Raw genomic sequence first — 15,108 nt, forward strand, 5'->3', positions numbered from 1 at the left:
AGCATTACATCCATCACTTGTGTATTTAACAGTTTCCAGATTCAAGAAATCTAGGCTTGGGGATGATGCCTCTCAGTGTTGGTGCCTTCCCTTAGGAACTCTCTCCTACCTCAATAGGCATCCATTTCATTTGCCACTATTTTCCCCAATAACCTGAACCCAATTTTCTAAGAGACATCTTGTAGGACGTGTCTGCAAATAATAGCCAAGTACCCCTCATCATCCAAAGGGCGATTTGCAGAAATAGAGTAACATGATAAAATAGACAAGTTAGTACAAAGGTTTGTGCGTATAGACCATGCCAATGCTGCGATAATTAGAAACCGTGAGAAGCAAATAGGGCCATTTTAGCAAAAACCCATGTTGAACCCAGGACAGTAGTGTTTGTAGACAAAGTTATTTAAACTTAGTTTTTCAGAGAAGGCAGTCCGTAGTTGTACTTTGACACACCACAAGTTTGTACATTTCACAATGCCCTGAAAACGAACATTCTACCCAGATTACTGGACGAGTGCCAGCATTACACACACTCCATTTATTTCAGAAAGCGCTGTCCAAACCAACGTCAGGTTTGCAGACGGATTTATGTATTACACGTAATTAGACTCTGGTACCTGCAATGCCACAAATCGTTTAGACCGACTGCATCCGTTTATTTCAAGTTAAAACTTAGCTTCACACAGTACTATTTTCAGTTATTAAAGTCTGCGAACTTATCATTTACTTGGTCTTATTGCCAAGACTTGACCAACAGCAGATTGCTGCCTGGAAACAAAAACTTCATTGTTTCGGATTCCATCGCCCCACTTCCAACAATTGTGAACATCACAGGCTAAGCTGATGAAAAATTACATTAGAAAAACTTCACTGTCGCGTGCATGACAAAACCAGCATTTATGACAGACTTGCTCATATTACAGTACGCTTGATGAAAATCTATAAGCCATCATCTTCACATAGGTCAGCTAAAACGTATAAAAAACAGGTAACAAGTACTGGTAAGCATAATGAAGTAACAGCAAAAAAATGCACAGGATTTTATAGTTTTCGTATTAAAAAAAATCCTTGCCACGAAATATGGGTTCAAATTTAAACCGAAGTTACCTGACTTAGTTTTTTAAATGAAAGTTCATCCCCACACAGATTGTTTCTATTCAGACATCCTGTAATCGCCATCATCCAATTAACTAAGGAGTAACAACCAGTGCTCTGACGAGCCATACAAGAGTACCATGATACATTGGGCAAGTTAAATTACAATTAAAAAAAGTAGTCATTTCTTAATGTAAAAACTTGAAATATCCAGAAAGAACAAGCAAATAATGAACAATCAAACTTGAAGAGGGCGCGTGTCCTATAAAGCAGCTACTCGAAAACAAAAAAATAAGTCGTTTTAACTGGCTGAACTTAATTAGGTTTCTGAACTTGTGGTTAAAGTTATGAGCAGATGTTTTGCTTGACATTAGTACAAATTGTTGAATTAAACCACTTTTTTAAAGTTCAATTTACTAGAACTGAATCGAATAAAACTTCAATCCTAGTGCTTTTGAAAAATACTAACCCAAACTTATGAAATAAAGAAAAGAAACACTCGATAATGAAGTGAAGATTCTATTCAGGCCCAAGCTACCAATGCGGAGACCTATCCACAGCAACAACCAAGGCAGATTAGAGTGTGCAGAAGGGTTAGCTTAATCGCCCTCATTCAGGACAGTATACTAATCGGATATTTTGCTGCAGAGGCACACACTACTCAACTTAATAGATCTACAAGCAGGAGGCGGCGCAGAGAAGCACGTACATCTTCCCTATACTTGATGGATAAACTTGATCTATTCTCTTGGTGCAAGGACTTAACACGTTTTGCTACCCGAGCACGAAACTAGTTATTAGCTATCAGCGCTACAATCCAGGCAGGGTTAATGCTCTCGCTAGTTCAGCGATTCAATTAGTAATAAGATTCTGATCTGACCTAGATAACTTTACATGAAATATAACCTCTCCTGCGCTCTGGCAGTCTGTAGATGTTTTCTTCATCAAAAGAAAAGCGGGGAAATACCTCCAATAGCTACAGTTTCTATACAATATTTTGACAAATTGCATTCATTAAAATGAAATTAAAAGAACGTCATTAATAAGGATGGCAAACAAATTTAACCGGAAAAAAAAGTGCCCGTGCACCAACAGGCATTACGTTTCAATAAACGCAGCCTCAACCTTCAGGTGATATTTTAAAAGGCGGCAACTTAAAACAGAGCACGGATTATGAATGGCTGTTCCCTACAGTGTGCCTTTACAGATGTAAGTACCCTGCATGCACAAGCAAGGTGTCCGCATCAGAACGGCTACTGCTAGAAGAGCCATCAGCGTGTGGTATGGCAAGCGTCAGACAACTCAAAAGGCAACTTCACTAACAGCAACGTAGTCACTGGAGCAAAAAGCACCTTTAAAAGTAGGGGGTTTAATGTCTCCTATTACGTGAACTATAACAGATACTTAGGAAAGCGTGCGTTCTAATTTATGTAGTGCAAGCACATTGAGAAGTGAACAGTTTGCAGAAGGGACAAACATACACGCCAGGGCAACCAAAGTGCAAATGAATCATGCTGGCAGATAAAGTTGTTTACCTGCAACTACGAATCTATAGCGTTCCACATATTCCTAAACCAACTTATTCCCAATCAGGCTCGCAGCCAACAGCTAAATGTAATATTTGCAAAGGTAATAAAAACAGATGTATGTAGCCCAATCCATGTCACAGCCAGATCTGCATTGCAGCCAATTAAGTCGGACGGTTCAGAACCTTTAAGAAACAACCGTGCTTAGGGAATAATTCGGAAAATTATCACAGAAGTGGTGCTCTGCTGCAAAGTATTGCTAAACTGCTTTTGGATTCCCCCCCCCCCACAGATAGGGGCACAACCCCTTCAGATACTACTACCAATGCTGGGATTTCCGTCTTGCTCCTCTGCCCTCTTGCTCCTCTGCCCTCTTGCTCCTCTGCCCTCTTGCACTTCCTCCTCTCTGCACTTACTCCGCTCTGTACCTCCCCTCCTCTACCTACCCCTTTTTAACTTCCCATCACAAGGTCGATCTGAAAGGTGGAGGGATAAAGGGTACCTTTCTGAAACCTCTTACCTGTTTGGCCCCATTACAGCCTGAACCCTGCCGATTCCTTTCCTCTCACCTCCAGAAAAGTTATTTTCACTTTATATAGCCCAACAATCGTTCCTTCAACAGTATTAACATCCTACCGAAAAGCGCCGTTAAGTCATAGGTAACCAGCTATGCTGGCTCCAGCCTTTGGCTCTTGGGTTAACTCCAGAGTGTACAGACCGGTTGCTTGCAGACAGTGCTTCCTTTTTTGTTACGCCTGCTGCTCACACCTACCCAAGATGTAGAACCTTTTCTCTTTAAAGGATGGCAGGCAAGACCCATGCATGCCCTTCGCACACAATTTAATTATGCATGCGCAGCTACAAAAGCAGTTTGAGAAGTCCATTCCACTGCATCGCGTGAAGGACACAAAAATAATACCCACAATGATCAAACTCATAACACCTAGATCCAGACAAATATTAGGCTCATGCATTCCTTTCCTCCTACCAATTTTACCCTCGGTACAGGTTTATGCACAGCAACTAATGTTATAACAGCACAACAGTAGTCACCATGCACAACACTAAATTTCTTCCCACTTGGGCCAGATTACAATTCACTTTCAATAAAGCACATTCTATGATGTAGCATGCTGCCTGTCAGCTAATGCACTTCAGTGCTTCATAAGGGTGCATTAAGTGGTCTTTAAATGCAACTATCACACAACATGACCATCCACCAAAGACCACACTATCAGTTTCGCAGCACAGGAGAATAAAAGGATACAGGCAGGGCAACATGTGAATCAATGAAACACTAAAGTTGGACAGTTACAGTTAAGTAGTTTGTTGTTCTGCAAAGGGCATTTCATTGAAACCCATGTTTTAATTATGCCCAGCAAGCAATACAACAAGCATTAGCAATGCCAACCAGTCTTGCCTTAACAATGTAGACAACTGGCTTTACTAAGGCTTGTATTGCTTATGCAGTTCCAAATCGCCCAAAAAAATTGAAGAGGGGGGATAATGTTTGTTTGCCAATGCTGAGCAGCATCAGCTGAAGGAAAATAAAAGTGAAATCGAACAAGACGTACGCACATGTATGCATCATAATGCTACGGTGGCCCACCATTACGACGTATATGGGACCATGTGTCACATGGGCATTTATGGCATACTGCAACCACCTTTTTCATTTTACCTTTGCAAGATGGTGGACATCTTTGAGCAATATGCATACAACGCACTACAAGTGTGTAAAAGCATACATTTGGAAAGACGCAGCCAGAAAAAAAAAAACACCCAAAAAAACATGGAAATGTTACTATAGGAAATCAATAGTTTCTGGTAAGTTGCTCAGAATTTTTGGCCTTTTGGTGGATCCTATATTTTTGCTGCCTTTAGACTTCTGTGCACTTTACCCCGGCTAGCCAGTAGTGCCTGTGCGCACACTTTAAACATGGTCCTAATTTTATAATCCTAATTGGTATACTCAAATTGCATATAAGCCTCTAGTAAATGGTACAAAGTGAACGCAGGGCCTGGAAGTTAAGTGCCACTAGTGCACTACATCCCTTGTTGTGCCATCCACTATAGTGGCAGTGCTAACATGTCTTCCGGCCTACCATGGTTGTCTGACTAGCACTGCAAAAACTAATTTGGCCTTTCAAATAAACTCCTTTGATCGGTAAAGACCTCCCTTTTAAATATTAAGTCACCCCATGTAGGCATTGTAGCTCACAAGGAGGGGAGTACTGCATTTAAAAACAGCACATGTAAATTAAAATACTTTATCTCAAGGATGGGGCCACTAGAAAAAAAAAGTATTTTCAATAGTTATTAAAAATCCAATTTAATGGTGAAGTTGGATTTGTAATAAATAATAAGGAAAAGTTACCTTTAGAAAGTTATTTTCCTGCATGAAGTTCCTGAAGGCTAATTTTCATTACCTACATAGGCGTGACTAGAAGGCAATTCTTCCCAGGAGTAAACTATAGGCTGACCTGAATGGGCTAGGAGGGAGAAGGCTGCAGGCATCTTTTTTAACACTACAGTGCCAGGATTTACATACATGTGTGACTGCGCTGTGCGTTGTACCAGCTACCCGCCACTGTGGAATGGCCACTCCTGTACACGTGACATCTTGGTAGCACCTATCATTCGTGCTCTTCATGTCCCAACAGAATGCATTCTGCATTCTACATTCTGTAATTCCACATACATCTTCGGCATGCTACTAAGCTCCATTTATATGCCTGATAGATGTCCTCTCAGAGTTCATTCTCCTAGGCCGATCAGGTAGCAGTTTCAAATTCTGAGTTGTAGCCCACCTGTAGGATTCACAGGTTTGGCCCTCCACTGATCTCCCAGAGGGCGATTGAGCCTCTCCATTTACTTACTATAAAAAATAAAAATAAAAACACGTGCACTTTACACCACACAAAGTTCACCTGGTCCTGAAGCGCCACGGATCCCTTGGAACCATAGAGGCACGAAACAGGTTGACCGTTTAAGTTACCCAGGCACATAACGCCTTGTGGGGTAACAACCTACGGGTTTTTTAGCTTGACAAGGGTACCGCCATATTAAAACATTTCTAGGTAACCCTTAGTCAATTTTAGATCACTGCACGCACCTTCTCACTATTGACTTAGGACTCCCTGCACACCCACATGCACCATACAGCAGTTCGTGGAAGATCTCCGACAAAGCGAGCCTTCGGGGGACCCGTAGGGCATTGCAGCGCCGCCCGACAAAGCATGACATCCTTCGGGGTGTGTGAGGGCAACAAGACTTGTTCTTCCTCGTCAATAGAGAGTCCTAGACCTAGGCTACCCATTTCTCTGCTCATCCTCTCCTTTCAAGGGAGCGAGTGACACGCTGTACAACTCTCTAGGAACAGTGCCCCCTGTTTGACTCTAGGATTTATATAACCACGTGACACTTCAACGGGGAGAAAACGGATGCTAAGCCAGTACTGGTGGATCAACTGTTAGGTTGCTGGAGGACTCTGCTTTTGTACTGCTACACTTTTGTCTCTGGGCGTACAGTAGGTACAGCGGCTGCCTCAAACTGGATTTTAGTGTTAGATGTGGAAGGACAATAGGATTACCATAGTATACCACACCACCCCCACCCTATTACACGCCCAAGCCGGCAGAGTGCAGGTTTAGCTTGGCAGACCACTTTGGTCATCTAAAAAATGCCAAAAGTGAGTAGGGTTAGCCCAAGAACCTTTACCCCATTGGTTAGGATGTGCCCAGGAGTCATTCAACCACTAGCAACAGACAAGCATAAATGTGGCTCCTTCAAGCACACAATTGAGAACACTTCCTGGACAGAAAGTCAGAAGAGGACTAGACTGCTTGTCTGTGCCCTGAGAGGAGACATGAAAGACTGGACCTGCTCTTCTGGTACCCAGGAAATGGATTCTAAGGGTCATAAAGGTGCCATCCTGTTCAGGCTACAGGGATACAAGCTACAAGAAGTATTTTCCTTGAAGTACCCAGCTGACCCGTGGAAAATGGACCTGGATTGGGCCCTGCTGTTGGTCTCTGCCTGACACCCTGAGAGTCTGTTAAGTACCTCCACTGAGGTCCTGTGGGGCTTTAGAAGTGCACTCCTCTGATTGAGACTTGGACTAAGTCACAAGGTTAAATCTTTGACCAGGAGGAACCTGGTTGGTGTATATGACCTGTGCTCCATCACGGTCAGCCTCAAATTGTGCCTAGGTCAGGGTCTACCATGACAATTGGTTATCATTAGCGATATATGGGGCAATTTCCATTTTAAGTTTTTTTTTGTTTTTTTTTGTTTTTTTAATCATTCCAGATTCCCTCTATTAAATTTGTCATTTTGTGTATTAAATTGTACTCTATTTAACCAATTTGTTTTGGGATCTTTAAGTTTTACACATTGACTATTACTGTTTTTGTACCGCATAAACACTTTACACTGCCCCAAGTTACGTTGGTCTCTTCTTTGCCATAGCTACCAGAGGGTTGAGCTCAGGCCAAATTAGTGGCTTTGAGATTACACCCAGAAAAGGGTTGCCATTCCTTGAAGTGGGTAGTTCACCCCAAATCAATTTCTTACCAGAATAAGTTAGTGGTATGTGGTGCTGTAAATTCACATGCTCTGCATACTTCTGCCATCTAGTGCTGGGCCTTAGTGTTTGCAATTTGTTTATCTTCGAAGGAAGGCAATTAAGCCATGAAATGCCCTGTGACTGCCTCAGTAGGCAATGCTCATGGACTTCATGTTGGACTGTTTTCCACACAGCAGGTGAGTGTAGGTATTAAGCGGCAAATGTACGCAGTATGGTGCACCAAGTATATTGTTTAAGTTAGATATTATATACACCAATCTTTAAGTAGACCTGCACGCTTCAAGGGGAGGGTGGGAGCATGTGAATCTACAGCACTAAAACTTACAAACGGATGCTTACAAAGTTAGCAAAATTACTTGTTCATAGCATGCATCACTGTCGATAAACATGCCCGGCATAGACTGTAAAGAAGTGCCCCCTACAAACAGTGGCTAGCATGTGGATGATGCAGATGTCTGAAATAAAGTCTTTATGGGTGTCAGGCCAAGAAATACTGCTAGGCTAAAAATCGACAATACTGCTTAGTGAAAATGCGTGAGGCTGATCAAGTGGCTGCATTAAATATGGCAGTTATCTGGATGTTACCAAAGCAGGCCATGGTTGCTGCCTTCTTGCATGTAGTAGGCACCCTGGGTTAACAGGGAGGGCTCTTTTAGCTTTATGGTAGAAGGTTTTGATGCACTGGACTGACGATACCAGTCTTGGAAATAGGCTTTGTGAGATTTTGCAAAGGCTACAAATAGTCGATTGGACCTGCAAAAGGGCTTGGTCCTGTCAACGTAAATATATGGGCATGCGTTTAACATCTAGGATGTGAAGGGCTCTCCACTACAGTCTCGGATTGGGGTAAAATGATTGGCAGCTTGGTTGATGGGGAACAGTGAAACCACTTATGGGAGGAACATGGAGTTGGGTCTGCAAAAGACCCTGCCCATGTGGATTTCACTGAAAAGTTCTGTGCGAGAGCCTTCAACTCACTGATGAATCATATTAGGTCTACAAAGAAAGCTATGTTCCAGAACAATTGCTAGAGGCAAGAAAGCAAGGGTTCAAAGGAGAAGAACCCACGAGTCTGGTAGGGACGCCATTGAGATTCCATGTCGGGGCAGGGGGATTTCGGGAAGTATGATACTCTAGGCCCTCCATGAAGACCTTGATTACTGGGATGTGAAAGAGAAAGGAATGATCCCCGTTATACATGTATGTGGCCACAGACGCTAAATGCATTCGATTGAAGTGTAGGCATGGTCTGGCTTTTGCAGATTAAAAAGATTGTCCTGGACAACTGGTTTTAAGTGACCACATGATTGGTGATGCAATAATACAGAATTCTTGCGGCGTAGCAGGCCTGCGTGGTAGGTCTAGGAGATTCCCATAGTATGTCCATGCATTGCTGCGCGAGGGATAAGTAGCCAAACTCTAAGACCTAGAAGGTCAGATCACTACAGAGATGCCTAGGATCTAGGTGTCTGATCTGGCCTTGGGTGAGAAGGTCTGGTGGGGAGCTTCATGTGGGGGCTGATGGACATCTCTAGGAGTGGTTAGTACTAAGGCAATCTGATCCAGCAGAGGACGATCATGATAAGTGTTAGAGAGGTTTGCCGCATTTTCTGAAAAAATTTACAGAAGGCGAGGGAGATGCGGAAAAGCGTAGGCAACGATCCCTGGCCAGTTAATCTATAGCGCTTTGTCCATGGATACAGATATCCGGAGACAAAGTTTGGGCATTTTTTTTGTTTTCGGGGGTGGGAAACATCTATCTTTGGGGTACCTACAGCTGAAAGTACTGGTGTAGGACTTGCGGGTGTAGATCCCACACAGACTTGTTGATGCATCCTGCTGAACCAGTTTATCCAGTTGTTTACCACTCTCAGAAGGTACTCTGCCAGAAGATTTATGAGGTAGAAGAGAGCCCAGTGCCAGGTCTCCGGCACTTCCCAGTGAGCCTTCGCTTGGGACTATTGAGCACAAAGGCAATACTGCATTAGGCGCTCGTGGACACAGGCATAGGGTACTACAGCAATGCAAAAGGCAATCATCCCTAGGAGGAGCATGACATGTCGGAGATGACGGCGATGAAAGATAAGAGCTGGTGGAATGGCATCGACTAAGGGGCCTGAGATCTAAAACTAGCATGAGGGGGCTGTACTTGGGGAATGAGGAAGTAAAGAGTACCCTTGCCCTGGTAGTGAGGGGGCACTCCTACTCTGGCTTCTTTGTAGAAGAGGACCTGGACCTCTGCCTCTAGAAGGCAGAGATGTTCTCTGCTGTGATATGGGTGCGTGGTGTCGTTGGGAGGGGGTTGTGGGAGGGGGTTGTGAGAATTTCTAGGCAGTAGCTGTGGCAAACCACCACTAGTGCCCATTGATAGGAAATCCTATCCAATCAGATTCAAGCAAAGGATAACCAGAAACAAAGGGCATCACCACAAGATAGATAGTGCAACTAATACAGCACTGCTACCAGGAAGCAGGCACGCATTTGGAAGCAAGACCTAGAGCAAGTTCCTAGCAAACGCACCAATAAGCGCCATATGCATGGCTGCCGTCTGGTCATAAGTGCACACCTTCATAAAACACTATTGCATGTACGTCCATTTGAATAAAAAGTCACAAGTAGGACAGAGTGCTGAAGCACCCGTTCGCAAACTCAACCTTATTTTATTACCTCCAAGAGGATCCAGAGATAGCGCTACAAAGTCAGCACAGCATGTTAATCCAGAAAAGGATTCATGCTCCATAACAAAATGGCTACTTACCAGTAGGAGTAACTTGAAGAGTTGTCTGGATTCACACGAGACCCTACTTCTTCCCAGAAAATAAGGTTGAAAGGAGGGTAATACACTGCAGTACTTTAAATAGTCAGGGTACAAACATGGACAGAGGTCACCAAAATAAAAAAATATAAAGATGGCGACCACGCAGAGGCTTCTGTGGCGCACATCTGACATCACAGGCTTAGCACCAAATGGCCACAGATGACCCCAGCAAAACAAAAAGAACACTAACAAAGATCACTGGATGGCAGAATGCTGCATAGGGTGTGAATCCAGAAAAGGATTCAGGCTGCAAAAGTATAGTGCTCTGTAGCCTTTAGTGTCATCCATACTTCCATAAAATGATGGTAGGAAGCACAGTTGCACATACACAATATGAAGACGGCAAAGGGTAATCCTATATCGCAGAGGACAATAGTCCAGCAGCATAAGAAGCCAGAAACTAGCACTTTTTACCCACTGCAAGATATTCACTCAACACAAAGAATGTCCTCCAAGACAAATGGATCCAATAGGTTTCCATACAGGGACCATTCCTTTTTTTAGTCCCCACTTCCTCTTCTCAAAGACAAGACCTTCACTGAAATCTCGAAAGGGACAGCACCACAGACTTCCCCCCCCCCCCCTCTCCCCCCAGAGGAGAGGTCGAGACCCCAAGCACGGTCATCTGCCAAGCAGCCAGATTGTGTTAGAAGGGGGGAGCTCTGCAAGATTTCTGCCCGAAACCAAAACTGGGGGATTGCATTGCTTATGAAGGTCATTATACCTTTGAATGGTAGAGAAACATACAATATTTCCTTTTCTTATAAATACAAGTATTTGACTGGACATTGATTTATTGTTGGAGTGCAGCCCAGAATAGCAGCACAGTTGATCTTGGGAATTCAATATTACTGTTGCAGAAGAGAAACTTGCTTCATGGAAAAATTAAGGGACTGCAACCAATAGCTGAAATTAGCTGTAAAGGTTAATCAATATCTTGCTATTTTCCATTTAATCATATTTGGTGCTTTTCAAATTACACTTCATTAGAACTGACGACCATCTGAGACATGCAAATGCAATACGACGAGGAGTCGATTTCAATAGAATTGAGCAAAGCAGTCACTCATTTATACTCTTGCCCATGTGCTCCAGGAGGTCCGAGAGTTCAGAAGAATATTCTTTTCCAGGACCCCTGATGGTAGGCACTATAGCTTATCATGCATCTGTAATGCTTAAACGGGTGATTATTCACTTTAATTGCCACAACACCAAACCAGCAATAAAAAAAACGGCAAATGATAAAAACATTAATCAACATCCATGGGAAAAGGAAGCTTTAACTAATATGTGCTTTATACCTGGTAATAATATCGAAGAACCCAGCAGAGCCCTTCAACATAGGACTGTACAACTTTGCGACGGAATTTCTCATCAGTAGAATCAACATCAAATTTGTTCTTATAATAACGCTGTTTCCAACCTTCTTCCCACAACCTACAGAAAAAGTATTGTTCAGTTTTCATCTCGACTATTAAGGATGGGAAACAGCAAGCGTATGATATGGTGCGGGTTAAAAAAAAAAAAAAAAAAAAAAACACAATAACTACCCCCAAAGACTTCAACAGAATTCAAGACACCCACCAAAGCAACAATACAAAGCCTTTCAAAATACAGGCAACAATAACCGTAAAGCACGAGTTAACTGTGAGGCACAGCTATGGTGTGCTGCATTATTAGGCACCAGTGCAACATAAAAGTAGAGGACATTACGAAAAAGTAAAATGGAAAAGGAAACTATCCGGCAATGAGTCTCAACATTCAGATTCCTTGCACTCACATAAGAGGTGAAACTCCCAACTCTACACTCCCTAAACTAAATCTTAAATGAAAGCACATTAGCAACCAACAGCGGCAGTGCCAATTAAATCCCACTTAAGTACACTCTAGAACAAGGTGTTCTCAGTGAAGGCAGTTACAAGCTACTGCAATCATGGATCACTGGAAAATATATTTTGCGCATTGTGATAACATTCACAAGCACCAATTAAAGCACTTTGCTACTGGCTTGGGTCAATAGGGAAACACCAGTTTGACGCCTACACAATAGTGCTTATCGTTTTAATCAGACTATAAAATAAAATAAACCACTAGATTTACTGTTCGAAATTTCTTAAAAGGTTTTTCTAGCATGAATGTACACTGTCTAGCCTCCACTCTATTGTTGTGTAAAGCAAAAAGGGAGTACTGCTGTTATGCAGCTTTAGCCACTAAGTACATGAGACGCATATTCTCACCAAGTGCAGAATGCACCACAATACAAAATCATGCCCAGTATATCTCACTTCACCCAACCGTTTTAGTTAGGTCATTCTTAGCTATACAACACAGAGCACAACCATACGAGCAATTTCACATGCATCACATACACAGTTAACACAATGCCTTGACAATCTAGGTTATATTCTCAATGGGAAAAGTGTCTTTGGAGGACGAAAACTACCATGCATACTAATTTAGGTACCTCGATTTAACAGCTCAAGCTTATTCATCTCACTGGAATTTAGTGGATATTCTAACCTTGCACATTAATTACTGGCGGATAAAGAGATCACAGTAAAGCATTCGAAGGCATCGTTTCTTCAAGGAAAACTGCATTAATTATAAAGCATCCATTTGAACAATTTGCTAACAAATTTTTCCTAAAAAAAAAACGACGTCACCTGATGTTGTCCTCTGGTTCAGGGTCGCTGTCACTGTCTTCAGGTTTTCGTTTAACCCCCGATGGGGATGGGGATCCATCAGAGTTGAAACTTGTATTAGGGGATCCTGTAGGAGTCTATGGCGGAAATGAAGCAACGTCAAAATTAGACAATTTTATTACAGACATTTCAGGTCATGAATCTTAGAAAAAGAGCATTAATTTGTCACTCCTCTCCCACTATATCTGGTACTCACTGCAGGCATTCAGCCAAGGAGGGAGGCATTCAGGATGGGTTTGGGAGGGAAGACTAAATCTACACGCTCTAGAGAATAAAATAACCACAGAAATCTACAACTGTATATAGTCTTTTCAGGAGCGATGCTGTCCCACGCATCTACATAATCAGTTTGGAAAGACAGATGTCACTACAATACAGCCTTACCCCAAGAGTTTAATCAAGCCTAAAGTGTACATGCCAGGTTAATTTCTAGTCCCTCCCAAGTTCTATGGGATGTTTCAAACTTACTCATTGGTAAAACCTTGGGGACTGCATCAGGACCTGAACTCGTGTGCGTATTTCTTCACCTGAGGTCAGTAGTACGGTTTAATGTAAATATTCACTTGCACACTAGTCGAGGTTCTACCCGAAGATTCACTAATGAGGTGTTAAAAGGTCATTGGACTTGAGAACATATTAGGCACACAGAGAAATGCATTTACCACTTCTATTTCACGCTTACATCTACAGCCTCACTCTGCAACAGCTGGGGAACAACTTCTATATGACTGCCCTTCCTTACATGCATAACAAACAGGACTGGTGTATGTGTGGCTAGAGCTCTTAAAAGATTTGCAAATGTTCACTATAAACAGAAAAGTAAATACACTTTCACAAGGGTTGTCAATCTATATTGAAAGCTAAATTAACATTTGAATACAAGTGCCTTTTTCTTGCAATACAGTACAGCTAAATATTGGTTAACAGGTTACTGTATTCAGTGACTGCCTGCTTCGGACGTAGCTGATCACACAAAGGATTTCCATTTTTGCACTTAGCAAGGGTACTTTAGCCAGTGCTGGGGACACTTGGGCAATAGTAGACCTGTTTCTCGGTCTTTAAGTGTTCCTTTGTTGTAATGGCCAGTTACAGGATAGAGACATGGGCACCAATAGCTGCTGGCTATTGTTTAGAATGGTGAAATAAGTGTCTGCTCCTCTAACTGAAAATATCACAGGGGCACCAAGAGCTAGAATGATGGTTCAAATGTTTCAGAATTTAGCAAGTGCTCCAGCTATCATAAACTCCACACAGAGGGAGTGAAAACACTATTTCTTGGCCTTTGTGGGCTAAAGAAAAGGGAACAGCCACATTTTATTGCGATACACAAAAACAAACCCACCTGAAAATAAGTAGTCATCCCATTCCACCACAATCTATTTTGCCATGCCCAACACCTGAATCTAAAGAAAAGGCACTAACCGTATTCTGCATCCGCATCTGAAAGGCTGTTTGTCTTGGATTGTGTACCGCTTGAGGACCGTAATTATTCCTCATACCCAAAGCCTGGGGCGCAAACTGACCAGATTGCATGAAAGAAGGCCGATCTTGCTCTCTCTAAACAAATAAAAAAAAACACAAATGGAAAATATGCAATGAGCAACACAAGTGCAGTTCAAATTGCATGGCAAATGATTTTCATTTAGAATGCTGCATCTTATCAAAAACATGCTGCAGTGGCGTCATACGATTGACATTCAAATGATAAACACCTTCTGAATTAAAGAGTCCGCAATGACAATGTATTCATCAAGAAAGGAGTTACAACTCGAATGAGAGGGGAAAGTTTGGGTGGGATATTTTTTATAAGTGCCATTTAACAAAAATGACACTTCTTTCTAAACTGTTGCCGTGAATGCAACGCAACCCCTTACAAGGGTTGAATGCAACACCGCACAAGAAAGGTTCACTGTGTATGGGAGAGTGTTTTGACATTTTCCTTTCAGTAGAGTAAAAAAATCAGCAACAAACAAAATAAAGCATTGCACCCCCATCTCTTAACTGGTAGAAGTTAATAGTATTCCAGCATGCTTTGATTCAACTTTGAGCACAGATTTTATTTAGCAAGTTAAGGAAAGGCAATATTTCCACTGTTACAATATTAACACTAAGCAAAACATATTGGAGCCTACTGTTCTAGCTAATATACCTGCTAATACCCAAAAGACATAGGAAGTCAAATGTTATCTGAAACCACCAAACTCACTAACCAAGTTTATCTGCTAAGTGACGTTTTATAGTTACCTTCATTCTTTTTCTCTTTTCTTTGTTCCGCCTTCTGAAGTTCTCCTAAAAGTTTAAATAGAACATAATATTAACATCTTATTGATCTAAGCAACACCGATTTAAAAAATTATTACTGGCATGTTCCACCCAGTGTCA

General features: G+C 42.1%; 1 protein-coding gene across 1 annotated transcript in view; it reads right to left on the minus strand.

Annotated features, from left to right (window-relative positions):
* XRN2 (5'-3' exoribonuclease 2) overlaps positions 1 to 15,108 on the minus strand; it is a 398,081-nt gene that overhangs the window by 281,534 nt on the left and 101,439 nt on the right. The window contains exons 14-17 of the mRNA XM_085612392.1: positions 14,971 to 15,015; positions 14,149 to 14,283; positions 12,688 to 12,803; positions 11,326 to 11,461 (exon numbers count right to left, since the gene is read on the minus strand). Of these exons, the coding sequence (XP_085468518.1) occupies positions 11,326 to 11,461; positions 12,688 to 12,803; positions 14,149 to 14,283; positions 14,971 to 15,015 (432 nt within the window). The remainder of the gene's footprint in view (positions 1 to 11,325; positions 11,462 to 12,687; positions 12,804 to 14,148; positions 14,284 to 14,970; positions 15,016 to 15,108) is intronic.

Source organism: Triturus cristatus, chromosome 6, assembly GCF_964204655.1.
Source record: "Triturus cristatus chromosome 6, aTriCri1.1, whole genome shotgun sequence".
Classification (NCBI taxonomy): domain Eukaryota; kingdom Metazoa; phylum Chordata; class Amphibia; order Caudata; family Salamandridae; genus Triturus; species Triturus cristatus.